The sequence below is a fragment of the Mixophyes fleayi genome, chromosome 5 (genome assembly GCF_038048845.1).
Source record: "Mixophyes fleayi isolate aMixFle1 chromosome 5, aMixFle1.hap1, whole genome shotgun sequence".
Lineage (NCBI taxonomy): Eukaryota > Metazoa > Chordata > Amphibia > Anura > Limnodynastidae > Mixophyes > Mixophyes fleayi.
This window is the reverse complement of record NC_134406.1, coordinates 234,413,483-234,438,728: the sequence shown is the minus strand read 5'-3', so window position 1 is coordinate 234,438,728 and position 25,246 is coordinate 234,413,483. Positions and strand designations below refer to the sequence as shown.

Genomic DNA, 25,246 nt, shown 5'->3' with positions numbered 1-25,246 from the left:
CTTTCATGAAAACATTTATTATGTCATGTAGCTTTAACTATATAGTAGTGTCATAAAATCTAATTTTACAGCAAATTAAAGTGCCAGGTTTATTGTCCGTAAAGGATTTATTGATTTACCATCACTGTGTTTAGGGGAGACGTTTTGTCTCGATGAAGACTTTTATTCCACTCCTCTCTCATTATTATTAGTTATTTATAAAGCAACAACATGTTCTACAATGCAGTACAGGGAAAGTAGGGGACACAGGGCATTCTAACCATTACATACATTTGAACAAACATGAGATCTGTATTTAAAGAGGTTACAGTCTAATGGATAAGATCACAAATAATTGTTTGACTGAACAATTACTAAGCTAAACTAAACACATTTGCTGCTCTGTGAGCTTTGTGTATTTAAAACAAAGCTCTGAGAGTGAGTGGATTAAGTAAAAGCATCAAGTCCTCTTATATAAAGAGGCTGCATTGTGCACAATTGTGCTGTAACCCGTACCAGCCAATCGGGTGTTGGTTTTCACTTTCTGCACTGCAAAAAAAGTCTAAATAATCTGAATGCTAAGGCGTAGAACAGTCGTCTCAGGCCCTTCCGCTGCCTAAGCTGTGCAGGTAGTCTAGGGGGAGAGGTGACCGTGTGGACCAGGAGTAAGTAAGCTTTCTCACATTTTGTAGCCTTTGGATTTTGCCAGGAGCCAGAGCCATCACTGAGGCAGTGCCTCATACCTCCCAGGAAACGGGGCACCACAGTGAGGACATGGTTGTATCACAATGGGATGTGCAAACTCCTCCAAAGTGTTAGGCTGCCCCGAGCTCTTTTCCCTTCCCCGAAAACACCCTTGCACTGCCGCATGCACCAGTGGAGGGTGTGTGGCACCTGCTCAACACTGCTCTAGTTTGCAACCTCCCAAGAGCCCCAGTAATAGGGATAACCAACAGACAGTGTGAAAGTCACATTGCAGTCTCGCCTCCTAGCCCTTTCATTATAGACGTTTACTAGTGCTCTGCTAAGACTCATTCATAGCTCAAGTTAATCATGAGATTAATGGATATCAGGACTACCTTTGTTGCATGTGGCATTTCTGTGTGTTTGAAGCTCCTCTTTACATTGGACAAACGGCGACTAGAAATGTACAACTGAAAAGTGCAAAATATGTCCCATTAAAAGTATAGCATGATACCCAATGTCCCCCTGCACAGAGCTAGTGCAAAACTCAAGTGTAGTTACGGAGTGGAAACGAGTGTGCGCCCTTTCACACAGCAAGGAACTCTCCTAAATATCCTCCTCTTTATCTCCTTTCATTGCTCTTGCTCTACTAAACTGAATCATGTTTTTGCAGTGCTTTGAAAAACAGGGATCCTGTGCACCTGTGAGATACTTTGCGAGAAGTACCCTCAGGCTGAGTACACACTACAGGTTTTTCAGCCAATTATCGGGCCAATCACGCGATAAACGAGCATTCGTCCCGATATCACATATGGGTGTACACTGCAATGATGAACGATTATAGTTCCAAAGCTCATTGTATTGTTTGATTTGTTTTTTTTAACCCGGACTAAAAATCTTGTTCAACAATGGAACGTTGTCGTTCCAATCCTGCAGTGTTTATGCACTCATGACCGGCAGTGTCCATAGATCTCTATGGAGTGTGCAGAGTTATAATCTTTTCATCTGATGTTTATGACAGATGTTTTGTTTTTTCAGTTGTTGGTAAAATCGTTAAGGATATCGCATTGGGAGAAATTTTCAGTAGTGTGTACCCAGCCTCACTCTACCCAACTCCTATTATAAGTTCGCAAGTTTCGCTCTTTGTAAACTAGGCAAGCTGTGTGTAAGTGCCAGGTCCACTTTAAATAAATCCTGTTATATTTATATATTGTCCAAAAGTCAGCAGTGAGATTTTAGTTACTAGCTGATTACAGCACATAGTTTTAATTACTTCAAAGCAAGTCAAATGTTTTCTGCTCTTCAGTTATGCCGGAAGGGCCACCTGCTCCAGCCATAGTCTACTACAACTGGCAATTTCATACATTAAAGCATTTACTAACAGTGCTGCGCTTTGGGTAATTATGATCATCACAAATATGTTTGTTTTTTGAAGATTCCTGATTGCGGACCAGTCCTCTTCTAAATTAGATTTTTTTTTCTTTCCCCAGGGATATTTGTGGTTGCTTAATAAGGCTTTTGTTGTGTTCATCCGGCAGGAATGTGTGAGTTGTCTAAAGTGATAGGCATTCATGTGTAGCCAGACACCCACATGAGCTAATAGTTTATCCTCTTTTCAAGTTTAATTTCAGCACAGACTTGGAGGAGTCGGTCTTCTACCTATGTCACTGTCAGTAGCAAGTAAGAAAGCCACTGTTGTCATTCAAGTTGAACATACAGTTGATGTGTCCTAGATTTAGTCTGCAAACTAGTTATAGACATGATTGAAAATGAAACCCACAACATTTTGTTATTTCTTCTTTTATGTATTTTAGTACTTTTATTTCTAAAACTGGAAACTACCCTCCTTGGGCCTGATTCATTAAGGATCTTAACTTAAGAAACTTCTTATTTCAGTCTCCTGCACAAAACCATGTTACTATGCAAGGGGTGCAAATTAGTATTCTGTTTTGCACATAAGTTAAATACTGACTGTTTTTTCATGTAGCACACAAATATCAACTTTAAATTTCAGTGTACAAATAAGCTATCAAGTATTTGTGTGCTACATGAAAAATCAGTCAGTATTTAACTTATGTGCAAAACAGAATACTAATTTACACCCCTTGCATTGTAACATGGTTTTGTCCAGGAGACTTAAATAAGAAGTTTCTTAAGTTAAGATCCTTAATGAATCAGGCCCCTTGTCACTAAAGGTTCTCATTCCATAAATACTTTTCCATCCAGTATTTACGTGTCCACACACATGCAGATCTCCTCACTTGACCCAATTAACAAACAGCCAAAACGGTAAGAAATTTGGCCACACACAAGCAGTGTCAAATTGCACAGATCCAGAGTTTTTAATGAAAGAATCTCAACGGCAACTTCCAGGTTGGGAGATAAAGTGAAAGACGTGCTGAGGTCATGAGACTTTTCTAATCTATCAAATCGCGTTGTGATCATTCAGAGCAGTTTTTAGAGCAGCAATTGTTAAAAATCATTACACTGGCCAATCAAATCTCACTATGTCTGGTCAGCTTTCATCTAGTATTTTCATCCACTGTATGTTCTTTTCTGTGGTAGATTTATCCAATGCTCATAGCCTAAATAAAGTATTATTTTTTTTATTCTTCAATTAGTAAAACTGTTTATATTTGATTTTTTTTTACCTAATTACTGTACATTTTACAAATAAATTCCACATTAAAGCTGGACAAATTCTTTGTGGAGCTGAGGTCCCACTTGTGCCTGTGGGTGGTTACTAACGTTTGTTTATTTTTTTGTAAACTTTTTTTTTTTCCTGTTGTTGTTGTTGGTTTTTTTTTTTTACTTCTTGACTGTATTGAAAATGTGTCTGTTATAGATTCTTTTCTCCACTCGGCATGGGCAGGACAACTTGAAAGTATTTTTATACAAAATGTATAATTATGTATGCTAATAGGCAAATCCTGTGGGAACTGCAGATTTTAATATTACAAATTATATATATATGTTGGAATAGACTTATTACATTATGGTTTCTGTGTTAGTTGTGAGCTGGCACTACATTGTAATGTATTGTGCTCTGTACATGATTCCTAATTCCCCGGCACACCGGCTTGTCTTTGTGATTATTGTAAGGGGCTTGGGAGGTAAGGTGGGGTAAGTAATTGACATGTGAGAGGGGGTGGTTGGGATACATTAGAAAATTCATGAGCTAAAACACATTGGTGATAGTGAATAGTTACATATAAGTCCTGTCTGTTAGTCATTCACTGATACTTTGGAAGGCCACAGAGAGTTAGGGCAGCAGACCACCCATTGTTACATCATGATGTCATCGTTTTTTTCCCTTATTTAATTCTATCAACATCTTTTATTGCTATATGATAATTCTGAGGAATCTGCACCACAATTAAGTTCTGACTTTTTTTTTTATTTTGGCAGACTAGGTGCCAATAATACACTTCCATGTTTGAGGGAATGGCAAAGTTTATCAGTTGTCAATGCATTTAGGTTGTTTCCCTAAATTGGATTTGTATTCAGGTGCAAGAAGCCTGTATTACTGTGTATATATAATGAACAGACTTAACGGGCAATGTATATATTTGACCCAAGTCAGTGGCTTGGATAAGATGGACTTTTTTATCGAGATATCAAAAACTTGTGGTAAACAGATACATGAAGAACAAAGCTACTCTGATGAAAAAGAAATATGGGGCAATATTAGAATGTTGGTGCTTTCAGTAAAGGTTATGAAGATCCTATTGTGCTCGTGCGATCCATCTGCTTGTCCATATCTTGTCACTTTGACGTTCAGGTACAGATCACGCAGCTTAATATAGAAAGATTAAACACCAGAAATTAGGAGCAACTCGTGTGTAATTAACATATTTTATTTATTTGTTTCTGTTGATACTATGACTGTAGTCAGCTACAGAACTATGGCACTATTGGGGGGTTTTCATTCAAACAACAAATTTATTGTCCCTGAGTTTGAAATTCTTGAAGACAGATAAGTGTTTCTGTATATGTAAAGACAATAATGTCAATATGGAATCTTACGCTTTCCACTTCCAATTATGGTCTAGAGAAAATGCCTTCTTTACGCTTGTCATTCGCTAAATTGTACCTTGTGAATGATAAGCTTAAATAGCCCTGGTCATATCTTTAGGGAGATTTTATTGGGCAACATTCTTAACCTTTGCTTGCAGGTCACATAGAGACCTATGGGCTCTTCATTGTATACCTCCTGCGCCCAATTTCATGGTTTGGGGTTTTTGTTTGCGCCAATTAATTAATTTCCACTTTTCTGCTTTCATCATCAGTCCTTTTTTGAAACCTATGTGTACACATTATCTATCTTCTCTACATTTTATATATCTGTATACATACTGTATATTGCAAGGAAAAATTGAAGCTATTCAACTTTGCCATCATTATGGAAACATTTGGTTGCTCAGTATAACAAATTCTTGGCACTATGAGCCTGTCATATTACCGTCTTATTTTAAAATATTAGTTTGGTTTCATAAGTCAGAACTGGCTTCATATCCACTCTCCAATGACTTTGCCTGAGAATAAAATTAGAAATTGCACCTATGAGTGATTTGTTATAAATTTACACTTTCCGTAATCTTTCTTACTACCAGGACTCCAAAATTATATTCGTTTTTCGCAGTTCCTAAATGTTATTAATACAGGCTTCTTGGGGGTGCTTCATTGTTTCGTTTTAATGTGCAAAGAAGCGAGATTGTCAAAGAGAGCTTTGTGAATGAGAAGTGAAGGCCATGTCACCCTCACTTCTGTAATGAACTTCTGCATCACTTAAGCACATCATTTCTTATGCAGCGACTACTAGTAATGCAACATGAACAATCCCAGTGTTATTTTTCTCCTATAAATGTTGCTGTCACTTCTACTTAGCTGCTTCATTACATAGCTCACAAACTGCATATTTTATCCCCTTTGATATGTGTTGGATTTTTTCAAGTTGTCAAGAAATTGTCAATTACTTTTTACTAGGTTACAAACTATGACATGATTTCTATTAAATTGTTGTTTCCCTTTTCTGTCTGTTGAGTCAACAGTAAGCGGCTGTATTTTGGTGGTCTCGTGATATAGTCACCAAGTCTTGTTCTCTTTGGCAAAGATAGGACATTAAGGAACTCCATTAAAGAACTTGTTCTGGTTAAAGTCCAGAATTCATTTATATGAAGAAAAAAAAATACCTTGCTTGTCAAACTGCCGTATAGTGTACATTGTCCTGTAAAATTGGGCTTCTATGAGTAGACACATTTTTTAGGTGCTTTCAGTAAACAGCCACGTAGGTGGCCCTAAGCAGAATGCCACATAAGGTCCATTCTAAAAAAAAGGACATTAGTGACTTTACATTTTTAATGTTGAATTTGCCTGTTGTCCCCATTGATAGTGTTAATGAATGAGAAATCCAATACAGTCCTTTCCAAGGTTTGTAACGTGTATCACTAAGTTGTATATGATCTATAAATGGGAACTTGTCTAATACAGGGAATTGGGGATAGTTTGCAAGCTGTAAATTTAAAAAATAAAAGTGCAACCTCCTTTGTGGCAAGAGGTTAAATGAAAAACATGTTTAAGACGACTTCACCATTTAGTTAATTTATTTATATAAAAATATGTTATTGAGTTAATGTCATGCACAGTTTGGTATCCACACATGTTATTTTTAACCATTCAAAGACTATAGATAATCATGGCTAATGCTGGACTTTTACAATTGGCTTTCCATACCACTCCACCATAGTAGGCATTACCAACATGCAAGGGATCTGACCATCATTTAAGCAAGTTCTAGGCTGAGGTCCAACCCATTCTCGTCCCCCTCAAGTACACGGACACTGCTATGTGCACTGGTATTTAATTCCGTTAGGGACCCATATTACCTGAAACATCGGGCCTATTGATCAATATCACTGTCAATATTGCAGCATGTGTGGTCTTAATAGACCAAAGTCATGGATACAATACAGGTAACTGTGATCTTGAACGAATGCAGTTCTGTAATATTAATATAGTAAACTCAAGAGGGAAGAGATTTAGTTATAAACTTTTCATTAGAGAATCCATATTGATTTCTAAACTAGAATGTACTACAATACTTGTCTGTGTTATTGTAATTGTTGTTAATTTGTAACTGAATATAGGGCATCCTTTCATGGCTTCACCCCTCTGTCTATTGTATTTACAGGGTTTAGTAAATAATATACTTTGCTAAAGTGACCTTCAGGGCACAAAGCAACTGTCGGCCCAGGGCTAACTATTCCTAAATTTTATACCTGTGCTTCTATATGTGGCATTGTTCCTGGTTTCTGCCATGCTTAAATTCTTGAACGGATTGAGAAATATATTTCTTTTTATGTAAGTGTCTGCCTTCTGGTATTCAATTTACAATAATAATTTAGAAATAGTGACTCAATTTTCAAATGTCCAAATAATTTATATGTCAGCCACGACATGTTATGTCATGTTTCGGATAAACCACACATTCCTGTAGTCATCTTTAATTTCATTATTGTTTTTTTTGTCCATGGATAGTTGTCCAGAGGGCCCTCTGTTTGACGTTATGATTTCTGTCAGATCAAATTTTCACAGCAATTTTCTTTCTTTTATATAGTATATGGTAAAAGGAAACATTTAGATTGATTGTATTTTGATTAGGGTAACGCGTAGCCTGTGTGATCTCATGCAGTACTAGTAAGTATCCTATGTTTTCAAAATACTTCATGACTGCTTTATCTGTGGAAATCTTTGGCCAAATAAAAGTTATTTTTGCCTCTTATGTTATGGCATATATGTAAGGCGTTTGAGGCAACAGTCCTGTAACAATGTAATTTGGTATTCCATCATCCATTAGAATTGTAAATACAGGAATAATGGAACACAGTAATCCTGGTGAGTGCAGCGGGAGGTCACATCGTCAGCCGCCCTCTCAGAAAAGAAAATCTGAATAATCGCTGGCATACGAGGGAGCTGCATGTGCGCAGTAAAGCTATTTTCACACATGCGTCGTTGAGTGCTAAAGAGGCTTCATGGCTCAGGCACCAGCTATGGGCTCCTAGCACCGAACATGCACAAATAAATTAATTTTAATGGTAAATATTCTATATGATTTTACTGTTTCAATTCTCATGTACAAACATTACACTGGTAAGCGTATGAACAGAATACCGTTCAGACAGTTTTGTTTCATTGTAAAGGTTACATATCACAAGCATTGGAGACTGTGAGTGGGGTCGCTCTTCACCAGTGTTTTTCCAGACAAAAATAAAAGTAAGAAAAATATTCTGAAATTCTCACATGACGACACTTTCAGCTGTTAAAATTCTGCATAGATTGGGTCTAGGAGACCCTCTTTTTTTATACCTAATGATAATTATTTTTTGTTGTTGTTCTAGATTTTAAGATTGTATTAGCCTGCAACTGTGTAACAAGCACCAAAGGAAATTTACTAAGGGGCGCTTTAGCATGCTGTTTGTAAACCACTACACATCGGAGGCAGTTTTCAGATCCAAACCGCAGGATTTCTCATGCTGCGGTTTGGAGGGTGGAACGTCAGACCGCATCCGATGCGTGGCGGTTTGCAAACCACCACGATGTGAAACATCATGTTTTATCCCTTACGTTCCCTAACAGCCCAGTCTACTCGGCATCAGCCCTGGACCTCTAAGGTGGGGTTAACAGAGACAATGATTGTACTCCTCCACCTACCTAGTATCAGCACTGGGTCCTTCTGGTAACCCTGGCTGTTTGGTACCAGGGAAAACTTGTCAAAATATGATGCAAGCTCTTGTGGCACTAAAAGTACCAGCATGCACTGGCAGCCAATCACATGCATGGAACATTTCCTATAAATTTTGTATTGAGATTTTGTAGGTTCTTGAGAGCCTGGGCCATTCGATCTAAAATGGAACATTACAGATACTATGCAAAAAAATTAACAATAGACTGTTCATTATTAACCTGACATTAAATTGCAGCTCTGTTAACAAGTAAAATATTACCTCCCTAATCCATTATAGACAGCGGAAGTATCTCTTTTGTAAATGGCACTCGATAAAGGTCAAAATGCTAAATTCCAGTCATTTGAACTGTTGTCCCTGTTTATAAATACTTTTAATCCACGCAGTGTATTTCTGCAGAGCAAGTCTGTCAGTCACTCACTGTCTGCAATCTGCTAATTGGTTAAGCTTAAACATGTGATCAAATCTTTGGGGGGTATTCAATTGTTAGCGTTAACGAAAAAAAAAACGAGCGCTCAAAAAATATTACCGTTTATATGGTAATATTGCGCGTAAAAAGCGTTAGTTTACTCGCGGAATTTCAGCTCGCCGCTCAGGGGTAATTCGGGTAATTACCATATTAACGCTAAGATTTTTTGAGCACTCGTTTTTTTTCGTTAATGCTAACAATTGAATACCCCCCTTTGAATGTTTTTTCCAAAAGTGGTCGCATACCCCAGGGGATTTTGGCTTCCCAGACCCCTTTCTAAATAGCTTGCAGTGATCAGTGCATTCATTCCAAAAGACAATGCCTGGACAAGTTCTTTAAAGGTATGGCTGGTTGGACAGCCCCTTACCTTGGTGCTCCCTGTTACCTCTTCTGACTCCCCCCTCAAATCCACCTGCTGGCACCCATGATCAGTGCCCCCTCTATGTTTGTATACTTGCTTAGTATTTAGAGAGGTTCCAATATGTTTTTTCCACTGTACAAGCAGGTGTTCTGTAACTTATTTTTCATTCCATCCATACAAATGAAAAGGCTTCTTATTAAGCTTAGGGTTCTGTTCATTATGTTTTCCTTTGAAATCTCTGTGTAAAGTTTTTCTTGTATTTATATATTTACTGTGGTTAAAAATACGCAAGCTTGTGGTATACTGTACTGTATTATAATAATCAGCTCACTAATATACAGTATTATGTATTAATGTCAAATAGTGGCTTTACTTGGTAATAAAGCAACCACTAATAGATGCTTAGAACAACCCGAATGTTTGACCTGGTGCTGCTTCTGCCCTGAGGGTGTGTTTGATTGGTTCAGGTATCAAATCCTCAAATGCAATTGGCTGTCCATGACAGTAACATTGCAGTATGTCTTCCCTGCATGCTTTAGCACCTGCATTTGACTGCATATTTCTTTACTACTCCCACTGGCTGTAAGGTGAGTCTTTCACATCTGTAATGCTCCAAACTGCTTTCAGATTGAAATGTGAAATTAGACACTCTTTAAATCTGTTAAAGCTCTACCCAGATTTGTAGAATCCCATCATTTCACTGGAGGTTATATGGAAGAAAGACAAAAAAATAATCAACAACTAATAATTACATTATTTATTAATTTTAATATAATTTCTCCTTCATCCGGTCTGGGGGACACTGCTTACCATGGGTTGTGGAGGGGAGCTTGGGAGTTGGCACCTAACTAGTTAATTTAGTACTGCTGGCAAACCCCTCCCCTCTACAAACCCCCTGCCTCTTCCTGTCCAGTTAGTTTTTTTTTAGGTGCCCTGGAGTTGGGCAGCCTTATTTTTTACTCTTCCTTCCTTTGTGCCAAAGGTAGTTTCGGCTTTTCATCTAAACCAGGAAATAATTGTTCCGGTTTTCTCATCCACTTCTCATACGGATCAGCAATCGATGAAAAAGTTGGATGTGGTTAGAGCTCTCCGCATTTATGTTAAAAGAACTTCCCAGATTAGACGGACTGACTCACTGTTTGTTCTTTATGACGCTAATAAGAGAGGCTGGCCAGCCTCAAAACAATCCATCGCCAGATGGATTACGTCTACCATCAGGCAAGCTTATATTAATGCTAGCCGTGCTGTGCCGGCGAGACTTACGGCCCATTCCACCAGATCGGTGGGGGCCTCGTGGGCAGCAAGGAATGGAGCTTCTGCGGACCAGTTTTGCAGGGCAGCCACCTGGTCCTCTGTCCACACCTTTACCACATTTTACCAGTTTAATATATTTGCCTCTGCGGATGCAAATTTTGCTCGTAGTGCTTTACGAGCAGGGCTTTCAGAGTAGTCCCACCCTTAGGGGGCTGCTTTAGAACGTCCCCATGGTAAGCAGTGTCCCCCAGACCGGATGAAGGAGAAAAGAGGATTTATGTACTTACGTTAAATCCTTTTCTCTGATTCCGTCTGGGGAACACTGCGATCCCTCCCTTCTGTTTTTCTTCTGTGTGTTCTTGTGTGACTGCCCTTTTTTATCTTGGGCTTGTTAAAACTAACTGGACAGGAAGAGGCAGGGGGTTTGTAGAGGGGAGGGGTTTGCCAGCAGTACTAAATTAACTAGTTAGGTGCCAACTCCCAAGCTCCCCTCCACAACCCATGGTAAGCAGTGTCCCCCAGACGGAATCAGAGAAACGGATTTAACGTAAGTACATAAATCCTCTTTTCCTAATTTATATTATAACAAATGGCTACATGTATGTATATAATCTGTTTGACCTCTTGTAGCACATCCACTTTTATTTTTACCTTCATGCTGTTTGATCATTTTCTAAACAAATGCTGTATAGTTACTACAGTACCAAGACTGCATGTGTTTACTATGTGGGGAAGCAACTTTAATTTGACACAGGCAAGTCATGTTGAGTGTTTTCACAGCATGCTTACATTACAGTCCAGCTGTTCAACTACTACAGTAAAACGATGGTTATCTGATTTTCAGAGCACATGCAAACAAAACATCTTTTTCCCCCTTAGTAATGTCTAGTGTTAGAGACAACTTCCATCTGATTGTCTTCCCCAACGTATGTTATGGCAGGCTCAGGAATCTGTGGATTTCCAGCTGCTGTTGCACTACAGCTGCCAGCATGCTTTTCCTGCCCAAGGAAATACATAGTTTGCTTGAGCTAGGCTATAGATCTTATTTAAAGTGTGCCTGTCCCTTATCTGGATTAGAGGCAGCCATTCTGTGGCTGAACCATAGTTATGAGAATACAGTTTATCAACTCACTAGGATCTACTGATATCACTGAGGCATCTTTATGCTTCAGTGATATCAGTAGATCCTAGTAAGTGTAATTTATACTGTAATAACATTGTGCAAATAGCTCAGGCTTGGTGCAGCATGGTGGCACAGTTGTTAGCATTGCCGCCTCACAGCTCTGGGGGCTATCTGCTCCAATCAGGACACACAATCTGTGTGATTTTTCTCCTGGATGGTCTGCTTTCCTCTCACAGTCCAAAAACATACCGGTAGGTGGTTACTGCAAGACTGCACATAACTGAAGGGGGCACAAGGAAATTCATATTTTAGGTTAATTTAGTTAAAATTGAGGCCTAGGGAACATCTGTTTTCCTTCTTGAACCAGGCGCTAAAAAAATTTCATGGTGTGACTCAACTCTTGACACACCTGTCTTGAAATTAATTTTTACTACATGTTATTTAGCAATACACATGGGTTTAATCATTTGGCACACGTTCTAAGCAGTTGGACCACTTCCAATATCAATGAGGCCGGTTAGTGTGATCATACGATGACAGCACACACAGACCAATAGCTGTCATCTAACTGCACTTACCAACAATTGTCAGGCAATAGGTAGATCTTAGGGCCACACTTTCTGCGGTATTAAGCCAGTTGTCTGATATCACAGTGAGTGACCAGCATGTGCACTAAGCTGTATGGAGAAGAAGTCGTTCAGTGATAAAAGGCAAAGACAACTATAACAATGGCAGAGAATGACCCAGTTTGAATCCCAGTGTTTTCTCTTCTTGGACAAGTCATGGAAGCACCAAAATTTAGCTTGGAAGCTCAGTTGAATAGTTGTGCATGAAAAATTATGTTACAGGCCTGCGTGAAGTTGTGGTGTTTGTTTGTTTTTTGCATTATATCTGAAATAGTAAATACATAAAATAAATGAGCAAAATTTTGCATTATAACCAATGTAAGTGTTGTCCACATGCAATATTTGCCAGTAATTATTGTACTCACACTGAGTCACTGAAGATTCTGGAACAAACTAAAAAGATTTCTCTCCTTTTTTGTAGCATCTGGATAAACACGGATGTGAGTGTAATGCATTTTATTAAAAAATTGAGGGGGGGAAAAAGTGTGAAGTCATCAATAAACAACAATTGTCTTTATTTATTCAGATTGAGATCGGGAAGTGCAGGAGTTGTCTTTGATTCACTCTTTAATTAAAATAAATATTTTATTTAGAGGTGAAATACTTTTTCCTAACTAGAGTGAATAAATCTCCACCTAGCCTTGACTTTGGGAATATTGGTAAGGGTTTTTTTGCAGACTCCTCTTTTCTTTTTTTTTTCTTCTTTTCAATCATTCTTTTTTTTTTAATAGGAGTGTACACATCTGTCTTCATACCCAGCAGCTTTTCTGGCCCAAAACAAGTCCTTTGTGAGTTTCCCCAACTGAGCTCAGCAGGAACTTTGTCAGCTGCAAGATTTATGTCATCTTTTTCAGTCCTGAGAACTGTTCCTACAGCCTTCTACATCTGGACTTCATTTGGAAGACATTAAGTGTACTAAAAAGCACATTTTGGTAAAGATCTTTAGAGATGATTATTTTAAAGAAATAGATGAAGTGAAGATTGCTTAGCATGAAGGTGGGTGATGAAATTATCTTTTTCAGTGAAGGCTCCCTTTTCCAGCCTTAGAAAGATCAAAAACATTTTTGAATCATCCACCGTTGCTAGGTGTCCATTGAATCTAACTGCCATATATCTTGTTAATGTTTGTTGAAACTTTTCTTTCATAGAGCCAGGTGCTGCGTGATCCCACTTTATTGGATAGACTTAACGCATTGATAATCATCACAACACCACTTTTCAGCCCAAGAATTATGGGGTCAAAGAATGAAATTTGATGAACTGTCTCGAAGTCAAACCATTTTTTCACAGCCTTTCAAAATAGGTATCTAATCACAATTTTATGAAAGCCGTCTTTTTTTTTTTTTCTTTCTATTTTTCAAAATATTGTTGCTTTCGTTGGGAAAATTCACACAAATCTAGTCATACAGACTGTTATTGTAATGCTTAGTGAGGCAAGATAAATTGATTTTCAGCCAGGAAGGAATTGATTTCATTTATGAATTCTTTCTCAGTTATGACTATTGTTCTATACGAGGAGAATACATTCCACAACACCAGACATAGGAGGAGGTAACCATTAACATACCCAAACAAGTAGTATTGAGGACTATGGTGGGATATGGCCTCTGATGTTTGTGGACTAGTGATATGATATAGTATTAGTGTGAGCAATCAATAATATACAGACTATTAGAGGGTGAGGTAGAGGAAGAATGTTGTTGGCACATAAAAACCAAGTGGGCCATCTAATATAATAAATTATTTGTTCCCAGACTTCTATCTATCTCAATTATGTTTGAATCATTGACAATATGCGTTGTTACTTAAATGGCTATTTGTGTACTAGTTTTGAAAGAATGTGCACCTGTTTTCATTCTGATCTTTTTATATCATCTGGGCAGATTAAAAAAAAAAAAAAAACCCCAACACAGCATTGGCAACTGTTATTCAGCATTTAGTCATCTACACTGCTTTAGGCAACAAGCAACTAGTAAAAAGCAATGCCGTGTGTACCTGTAAAACATACATGGTTGTGTGTGGCTAACAAGTTCTTGATGTGAAGATTTACTTTACTGCTGCTTACCTCTCCCATTGTTCTCGCACAAAGGGAGGAAGACGAACTCCTAGAAATGTCATGGGGCTTTTGCATGGTGTTAAAAGGAATCCTCGTCATCCGCTATTTATATAGCGCCTCTAATTCCGCAGCGCTGTACAGAGTACTCACATCAGTCCCTGCCCTATTGGAGCTTACAGTCTAAATTCCCTAACACACACAGACTGAGAGAGAGAGACTAGGGTAAATTTTAATAGCCGCCAATTAACCTACTAGTATATTTTTTGGAGTGTGGGAAGAAACCAGAGCACCCAGAGGAAACCCACGCAAACACGGGGAGAACATACAAACTCCACACAGATAAGGCCATGGTCGGGAATTGGATTCACTATGCACATTGAGCAGCCCAGGCCATATTCAGAACAAGAGAATGTTATATCATGTTCCCACTGGTGTTTTGTTTTGTTCTTTGGTGTGTTTTCTATGTTGTAGTTGCGTTGTTACTAGCGTTAAAAGGATCATTTCTAATGTGTTTACCATGGTAAACAGAAATAGAAGTTGTGTTCTGAAAAAACAAAGCCAACACTAGTAAAGACAGCAATGGCTTTGGTAACACTAGACACAATGGTTTCTCATTTAAGACCAGTTTATGAATTAAAAACACATGTAAAATGCATTTAAAAAAATGCCAGTATGCTGAATGTCTGAAGCAATTAAAAAGTTATCATACTCAATTTTGTTTTTTCTTCGCCATATGTGCTGCTATATTATACAATGGAAATTGCCAACATGAAAAAAAAAGCTGAAATTTTTTTAAAAACCAAAAACTTGCTTTGCTAATGAATTGATATTTAATTGTGTTTTGTGTTTCTTTTCCAAACCAAAATCTCAGCCATATGTCAAGTTAACCTGAATTAACATTGAAAAGTTCAAAGCCTCCTAATCTTGTATTGTGTTTAGTTTCCAGCATGAATATAATTGCTTGTTTTATTTTTGTTCTGGCTTTTAAAGTGTGATATGAAAACACAGAGCAAGTTTGACACATAAGTTGGTGTCTATCATGTAATAAGTCCACGACTAGACAATTTGCATTATAGGTACCAGAGTTTAATGAACTATGATTAAAATCTGCCTATTTCTTAGCACCAGTTTTCTGGAAATATAATACTTGATTTGTGTTTTCAGTACAGGTGAATTAATTAGGCCTCATTAGCATCAGAGTAATTTTTGATGGCTAACTGGCAGGAAAACTTTTAAAGTGGATTTAGAACATTAAAAAAAAATGTTATATAAGGAGGTAGTGGTGAACACTGAGCGTGTCTTATCTAGTGACTGACAGCGAAACGACTTATGTAGTGACTGACAGCGAAACGACTTATGTAGTGACTGACGGCTAAGCGTCTGATGTAGTGACTGACGGCTAAGCGTCTGATGTGGTGACTGACGGCTAAGAGTCTGATGTGGTGACTGACGGCTAAGCGTCTAATGTGGTGACTGACGGCTAAGCGTCTGATGTGGTGACTGAAAACTAAGCGACTTATGTGGTGACTGAAAACTAAGCGTCTGATGTGGTGACTGAAAACTAAGCGACTTATGTGGTGACTGAAAATTAAGCGACTTATGTGGTGACTGAAAACTAAGCAACTTATGTGGTGACTAACATCTAATGAAGCCGCATGGGGCAAGCTGTATATTAAGTGGGGCTGTTTATTATTCACTAGTCAGCAGATTTAAGCACAGGTATTTAATTTTCCCAGACATAGTGTCTCTCCCAATATCATTTCCAATGTCTTTTAGTATACTGAAGGTGATGGTGTTGAACATAATATGCCACGGACCAGCCTCCATACATCTGTAGCAAAGTGACAGATACTAAATTACCAGTGCCTCAGTGGCTTGGCATAGCTAAAAGGGGCATGACCTACTAACCCTAAACACAGGTGGATACATTTAAACCACCTTAAAAAACAGCTGTCCATATGAATTAATAAGTGCACAGGAAAAGAGGTTGCAATTATTTAGTTGTGTGATTCCATTATATTTTAATTATTAGTTTTATCATTTTACTTTACTAGTAATTTAGAACAGAATATAAACAATTAAAAAAAATATTCAGAAAGAAAATAATAGTACATAAAAAGGACATTCAAGTTTTACAGCTTGCCTTTTTAAATGATTAATGAGGGCTCAATACAAACAAGAAGAACAATAGGGAAGAAGAGTGAAGAGGAGGATTTAAACATATGTCAGGGCATCAATCACGTCAAGTAGGGGAATAGTCAGGAGTGAGATAAGGGCATGGATTTGAGAAAAATTGTGGAATCTTTTGTATCATCTGTATCAAAGGGTTATACTGGACTCTACCAGTCTGACCCAACCAGAGTAACGTATGTTAAATCAAAAGCGCTTAGTTGTCTAGTATAATATATATCAGGTATGATATATCCTTATGCAGACACAAAGAGGGATCTTCTAATCCCCATCTCTAGGGTCCTGCCTGCTTTTATCCAATAATGCCCTTTAAATGGGGGATCGGTGAAACTGAAGCCATGGACTCCAGATCAACCGATATGTGCGAAAAGTACATTTTTATTGAGTTGGTTCCTCAAGGTATCCCATTCAGAAATGGATGGAGTGTGAAGAGATCTTCAGTGTTTGGGAATTATGCTTTTACAATTACAGTATTTTGTAACCGGCCTCAAACTTTTCTATATTTTGGGAACTTAGTTGAGTAGTGCAGAAGATGATATCTTACTGTTCTGGTGTATTGTACCTCCCAGGTTTTCAGTCTACCTAACCAGATATGCTAGAAGTGATATTATGAATTTGAAACTGCCAGTGTCCTTTTGGTGAGAGTTTAAACTGATCAGTAACTTATTGAATAGTTTTAAGTTCCTCTTTTTTGAAAAAAGTTCCTCTTGTCCATTCTTGGAAGAAAGGCTGGATTGTAAACAAACAAAGAAGAGATAAGCTGTGGCCAGGACATAAAAGTCACACGTCGTACAAACACCTTTTCTATCTTTCTCTCTCTCTCTCTCTCTCTCTGCTGCTATTAGATGGTGATATATTACCAAATGCATGCCCCCTTTCCCCATCTCTCATACACGTCTATCTCATTCAGAACACTACAGTAAACAAGCTAACCTCAGATATATCACCTGTTTCCCATCTCTTTTCAAAATCCTTTTCTCTGGACTATGCTCAGTTTCTAACTTTTTCACTCTTTCAGATCATCACCTTATCAGCTACAAGCTCTCCCCCAGTACTTTAACCTCGCTGATGTCAAACACTTCCAAGCCTACCCATATCCACAGAAATCGTTACTCTATTAATCTTCAACGGTTTTCGACCTCTCTCCGACTCTTTCTCTCTGACTCTTTCTCTCCCAATTTGTACTTTCTCCTCGACTGATATGGCAGCACCACATTTTCGCCAAACCCTTGCAACAGCCCTTTATCAAGTGGCTCCAGCTACATTTCTTACTCCATATCGATTTTGATGTCAGTGGTGGCACACTAAATAAACACAATGAGCCTGATTCATTAAGGAAAGGAAAGCAAAAAAAATGAGTAACTTTGCACCTTGGCAAAACCATGTTGCATAGGAGGGGGAGGTAAATTTAAAATGTGGGGACAGATTTATAATTTACAGCCAATATTTATCTTATGTGCAAAATAAAAAAACAAATTTGCACCCCTTGCATTATAACATGGTTTTGTCCAGGAGATAACTTACTCATTTTTTGCATTCCTTTCCTTAATGAATCAGGCACAATATCTTCAGAAACTTTCTCACCAAACAGAATATCATTGGCTTAAATCCCGTACTTCTAATGATTTCCTCACATATACTCTCTGCCACTCCTATCAAAATGCTCTGGACACTGCTAAGCAAACATTTAAAATCTCTAGTCTCTGCTCAGGCGTCTAACTCCAAACGCCTTTTTAACCCTTTTAAATCTCTTCTCAACCCTCCCACTCCAAACCCTCCGACCACTATCAGTGCCCAAGATCAATAAAATCCGACTTGAAACTTTATCTTCTTCCTCAACAGAAAACCTGATTACTTCCCGGCACTGGCAGGCACCCTCTCTTCATTTGATCCCACAAATGAAGATGAAGTATGTGCTCTCTTCTTATCTTCCTACTCTACCACCTGTCGTCTTGATCCTATACCCTAACAAATCAGTAGATCCCCATCTCTTGTGCTCATTCAAACCTTAACTAATATCTTTAATAGTTCCCTCTCTACTGGTATGTTTCCATCATATATGAATTCAAATTAAACAGGTTTTTTTAACCAGTTTAATTTTAACACACATATGTGTATGTTTTGAATACTCTATTGAGGTGCCACTAATATAAGGTCAGTTTTTTGTATGAATTTTTAATATACACATTGTTGTGTGCTGGGATGATTTTAATATCATTTATTAAGTTTTAGAGAATAGAGGGTTGCTCTAAATCCCAAGCAGCACACACAATTCACTTTTTGGAGAGTGCGTTTGTAATACTTGTATATTATATTATCAAGAAAATTCCGTACACTTACCTCACATGCTTTCTTTGTTCACACATCGTGTTGGACCCTCTTCAGTCAGACTTTCGTTCCCAACACTCCATTGAGACTGCAGTGATAAAGGTTGTCAATGATTTAGTCATTGCTAAATCTAAGGCCATTACTGGCTTCTGATTCTTCTGGATCTTTCTGCTGCATTCGATACTGTTGACCACTCTTTTTATAAAAACGCTACAAGTCCTAGGTCTTAAAGACACTGTCCTGGTTCTCATCCTACCCCTATCTAATCGCTCGTTCAGTGATCTCTTCCACCTCTGCTCTGTTCCTTTATCAGTTGGAGTACCACAAGGCTGAGTCCTAGATCCCCTCTGCTATGCTCTATATATACTACTTCTCTTGGAAAACTAATAAACTCCTTTGGATTTCAGTATCATCTCTATGCGGATGATATACAAATTTATCAATCCTCTCTGGATCTCTCTCAATCTGTTTTAGCCAATGTTAATGACTATCTGCCATCTCATCTTGGATCTCCTCTCACCAACTCAAACTTAGTCTTTCAAACCAAGCTAATAATATTCCCACTAGCCAAAAGAATTTACCTACCTGACGATTCTATTTCTGTTGACAATATATAAATCCTACCCCACAAGGTTGCTGCCTAGGTGTGATCTTTGACTCTGAACTATCCTTTGTTCCCCACATCGACTCTATATCTAAATCATGTTACATACATCTGAAGAACTTTTTCAGAATACACACACATCTTACAAAGACACTGCAAAAAATTCATGCACTCCTCATCTCCCACATTTGACTATTGCAATGCCATTCTTACTGGTCTTCCCCGAATTAGACTCTCACCCTTACAATCTATTTTGCACACAGAGGCTAGGTTGATTTTTCCTTGCAAGTCATTCTTCCTCTGCTGATCTCATCAGTCTCTACATTGGCTGCCTGTCTATTTCCGAATCTCATATAAAATTCTTCTACGAACATACATGGCCATCAACAAAACTGCACCGACATACGTCTCCTCACTTGTTTCAATATATCTCCCAACTTGACACCTCTGTTCTGCACAAGATCTGCTTCTCTCACCCACAGTTATTACCTACTCCCATTCCTGCTTACTGGAGTTTTTACGAGCTGTGTCTACTTTTCCTCGCACAAGAAGACTTTCCTCTAATCTTTACACCTTCAAGTGTTCTCTGAACGCCTTGTCCTTCCCCCTTTCAAGTGATGGAAACTGTATGTGCAAATGTGTAGTGCACGGTTAGGCCTATAGACCCAATAGAAGTTTCCTAGGCTAAATGTAATTGATGATGTTCAGCCAAAATATAATCTCTGGTATTATTTTCTAACCTGCACTACAAAATTGATAGCTAGTATCTGATTATGGGCAACAACAGTTTTTTCCTAAACTTTTATAAATGTATATTCTATGCAGTTCTGTTTAATCTCATTTGAGGTAAAACAGAATATATGTCTGTCAAACAGCCATCTGCAGTTTCAAACCCACTAGTATGTTACCACACGGAAAAGGAAAGTTTGAACACAGCCAAATGCACTGCAGCACTTCCCCTTGCAGTGTACTATATATCAGAATCCATATATTACAATTATGATAGTATTTTTTATATAGTACTGCACTGAGCAGCACAGTGGTCAGTATTGCTGTCTCATATCACTGAGGTCTTGGGTTTGATTCCAACCAGGGCCCCATGTGTGAAGGTGCTCCAGTTTCCTCCCACGCTCTGATAAAATACTGGTAGGTTAATTGGCTTCTGACAAAAATGGACTTTGATGTGTGTGGGGTAGGGAATTTAGAATGTAAGCTCCTAAGGATCAGGGACTGATTTAAATGATTACATATTCTCAGTACACCACTGCTTAATATGATTGGCGCTATGTAAATAAACAATAATAATTGTCAATTTCCCTGATTTTGAATTATCTTATTGTTCTCAGAAACTTAATCCTGGAAGGTTTTCAAATGTTCTTCCCGCTTTTCTCCTAATTTCCTTAGCTAGTAAAACAACATATTCTCATAAAGTTGTAATGCACACACACTGACACTGGGTTAAGACACAAGCCAGTCATAGCTACTCTTTCTGTTGCAGAATGTACTGTAGTAATAACCAATGAGTGGAACCATGTGTATTTAATTAAACACAGGGAAACTCTGCGAAGAGTAATTATTTCATGTAATTTTGCTGTGCATTACAAATTGTTCTTATGTATATCTAAACAAATCTACTTTACTGCTTAATAAAAATGTTTCCATTTTTAAATCTTGAGTCGATTTATCAAAGTTGGAATTCATTTCTTACTAAATCATCAATGCCTATGTATTACATTCTAAAAACTTCTATCTCTAATTTGAAGATTTTGAAGGCTGTTTTTTCTCCCCGCTATGATTCACCAAATTACTAACTTCTGGTACACACAGAACTTGTACATCACCCTTTCATGAAAAACAAACAAAACAGCCAAGAAAAACAATTTCAACCTTGAGGTAAAACCATTACTTCCCATGGAACAAAATCCCTATCTGTATTGGTGATTAACTTAGCCAACCCCAAAAGTTCCGGGGAAACATCATCATCATCATCATCATCATTTATTTATATAGCGCCAACATATTCCGTAGCGCTTTACAATTGGGGACAAACGTAATAAACTAATAAACAAACTGGGTAAAACAGACAAAGAGGTGAGAAGGCCCTGCTCGCAAGCTTACAATCTATGGGACAATGGGAGATTGACACATGAGGTTAAGTATACATTTTGCATCTTGGCCCAGCCAGACTGCAAAGGTAGGGTGACTCATAAGCTAAATGATCCTGTCACACAACAATGTTATTCCGGGGGTAGTTGTCTTGTGTGAAATTGTGTAACAGGCTAAAGGTAGTGAGGTTAAGATGGTGGTTGAGGAATATTATAAGCTTGTCTGAATAGGTAGGTTTTCAGAGAACGCTTGAAAGTTTGTAGAACAGAGGAGAGTCTTATTGTGCGAGGGAGAGAGTTCCATACAGTGGGTGCAGCCCGAAAAAAGTCCTGTAACCGGGAATGGGGAGGATGTAATGAGGGTGGATGAGAGACGCAGATCTTTTGCAGAACGGAGTTGCCGAGTTGGGAGATATTTTGAGACAAGAGAGGAGATGTATGTTGGTGCAGCTTTGTTGATGGCCTTGTAGGTTAGTAAAAGTATTTTATATTGGATTCGGTAGAAGACAGGCAGCCAGTGTAGAGACATACAGAGTGATTCAACAGAGGAATAGCTATTTGAAAGGAAAATCAGTCTTGCCGAAGCATGTAAAATAGATTTTAGGGGTTTGAGTCTGCAAACTGTGATGGTCTTGCTACTAGAGCATGACCAGTTTTTATATATTTATTCATAAGACACATTAGGTTTGCAAAGATTTCTTTATAATGTTGTACATGTTCATATAAAGATGATCATAGCAAAAAGTATCATCACAAATAAAATATAGGTCAAAACAATGTACAAAGTAGTGCATATCGCTAGTAATAAATGCAGTAGAAGTATGTAACAGCATATATTAAGAAATGTTTTGTAAGGACCACTTTGTTAAAAAAGCAAAACTGTTATTAAACTAGGGTGGATGTATGTGTATTTTGTTAAAATGAATGCATATTTTAAAAACCAGTGTACAGTATTGTTTTATACTTTGCTTTAGCATGACAACGCTTATTGAAGATTTCTTCTTTGCCACCTCTGGGCTCACTAGATTTATTACCCCAGCTACCTAAGTCCCAGAGTGGCCTAACATAGCTCCTGTGCTTTATTGATTTCTTTCTACAAGGGGGCAATACCTACTTCTAGCTTTAATAACTAGTGTGCTTGCAGTGGCGGAATCCAGAGGTTGGCGATCAGCCCCTGTAGCAGGGGTGGAGAGCTTGCGATTGTGCATGTGCCGATAGGCCGACATAGAATCCTGACTGGATGGTCTCATTGTCTTTTATACCCAATCGGATTGGCCGGTCAGCATCTTCTGACCTCAATACAATACTTGGTCTCCACGATTGGTGAAAATTCTAGTAACTGCCACCTTCTCAAATACAACCTCAGTAGTCACTTATTGAGTCCCATCATGTCATAGAAAGCCATATTTGAGGTAAATGCTGAACCTTCGACTCTGACTCCTCTATTTTACCACTGACTGACTCGGACTCCTTCATAAATGGCAAATGTATATTCATTCGTAATAACAGGTTTACTGTAGTAGAATAGTGGCACAAGGCATTTTCATCACACACCATAAGTTATCAGGCTACTTGTATTAATTGAACATAAAATATATTTTATTAAAATTTATGAACAAGAAAACAGTGCTTTCTATGATGGTAAATATGCATTTAATAAATATATAAAATAATATAAAATTTAAGACTTGCAGGAACAAAAAGCTGTCCTCTGCTTACAAGTGTTTTAGAATTATATTACCAAATGCTTTCCTATAAATATATTTAACTACTACTCTGTGTATGGTAAATCTAGTAGAAAATGGAATAATTACAGAAAAAAATAGGATTTCTCTTTAATCAACATTGTATAAATAGAACTATTAGACCACAAAACCTGAACAAAAAAAATGCTGTGAGATGAAAATATACAATACTGTTACTCAGGGCACACTTAGTATTTTTGATAAATCTATGAATTTGTCCTCAGTAAAAAAAATAGCCTCAGTCAGATCCTTCTTGCTGGTGTTCTTGTCTTAGTTTTTTGGGGGGTTTTGGGATTTCCCATTTCGTTTTGTGTTTTTATTTTGTAGCTGTAGTCGGTACATTGTCCACAGTCCTGAAATCAATGACCTATTCCTATGACAGTTTAAGAAATGTTGTCAGAAAAGAGACGAGGTACGTCTGGTGTATATATATATATATACATGTTATGGGATAAGTCCCTGTTGGTGAAGTGTTTTAATTAAGGTGCATGTGAGACAATGGAGAGAGATGGGTAAAGCACAATGAGGTCTGTCGAAACCTCTCTCCAAAACGTTTCTAATATTGAACTAAAACTTGGTGGCAAAGCCTCTCTCAATTTTCTGTCATGTGATTTAAAGACCCCACATGGCGCTCTCGGCCGCCCTGCTCAATAAATGGTCATTTTTAATATGTCCAAAGAAACTTTTAAACACAAGGAGTGAGTTTAGAGGATTTTAATACAGTTTGCTAAATGTTGATTGACATAAGGAGAGATAGAAATTAAAGTCCCAAAAGGAAAAATTTACCTCATGCTGATACGTTCGCATATTTATAAGAGGAGGTAATGCCAAAACAAACAGTCCTGCTGGCATCTGCTTTCTGGCACCACTAAAACAAGTAATACATAAAATTTGTAACAACATCTGTTTCAGAACCTGCGGGAATTAGCTCACAATGCAATTGTAAAATGTTTGTAGAGTGAAATATCTCTTTATGTATTTGTGTAAATAATGGACCAGGAATCATGTGTTTTAATGAACTGGAGGGCGCTAGCTTTCCCCATCATTTGCCAATCTGTTATTAACCTTTCCTCTGCTCCGGAAAATGCCAGATGACTTTTGTTTCTCTTTAAGTTTTCAAGGCCGAACATTTCTCATCAGCAGGAGACAGCTTTTCAAACACGATTCGAGTGGTATCAAATATAATTAAAAAGCATTACCCTTGCAGCAGTTTTGACACAGTTGTGCCTTTGGCACCTCGTACCATTTTGTTTCAGGCTGTAATCATTGATTTGACTCTCCAGCATTGTGTTAATTGCTCCCCAGGGTTTGTACATTGCATTTTAGAATTTTGTTACCTTATTTGCTCCCAACATACCCCAAACAAAAGGGTTTGTCGCGATATTATTGAAAGTAGTATTTCAAAGATTGTGGCTGTATAGTATTTCCAAATAAATAGCAAAACATAACTCCTAACATGTCAGTACCCGGCAGCGGGACAGGAAGCGTGACCACTCCACACTGTGGCGCGCGGCCATGCCCCAGAGGACTGTAAAGCGCTAGCCTGCCCATTAGAAATCTCCCTTCCCTCAAAATTCCCACCCACAGGACAGACATGTTGCTGGGTGGGACACTGGGACAGTGCCCTAAAATCAGTCTACGGAACTCAATGTTATTGTGTCCATATTTACCGCAATTTTTTGGGGAAGAAAAATAAACAAAGGTTCTTGCCTGACACATCCCGTGGGGACACATTGTCCAAGTTTCGGTAGAAACCTTGCGGGTAATTGCAATTTCCCCTCTGTGTAAGGTCTAGTATTTTCTCTACATTTAGGATACATTTACTAGTTCGCTAATGGGTGCAAGTTGTTTTCCAGTAAGATCTTTGGATATTTGTGTTTACTAGTAGGAGTAAGAGTTTTATTGTAGTAAAATAAAAGTGGACTTTTATTTTATTTTTTGCTCTTTTACATAGTACCATATGTTAAAAAGAGTGAGTGT

The 25,246-nt window shown here is 38.0% G+C and overlaps 1 protein-coding gene across 6 annotated transcripts in view; it reads left to right on the top strand.

Moving 5' to 3' along the window:
- Positions 1-25,246, top strand: part of STAU2 (staufen double-stranded RNA binding protein 2) — a 194,234-nt gene that overhangs the window by 164,216 nt on the left and 4,772 nt on the right. The window contains exon 15 of one of the 6 annotated variants that reach the window (XM_075213655.1): positions 12,970-13,175. The exons of the other annotated variants lie outside the window; for them this stretch is intronic. Within the exon in view, the coding sequence (XP_075069756.1) occupies positions 12,970-13,044 (75 nt within the window). The 3' untranslated portion in view covers positions 13,045-13,175. Of the gene's footprint in view, positions 1-12,969; positions 13,176-25,246 lie in introns of those variants that run through there. 6 annotated transcript variants of the gene reach the window in all.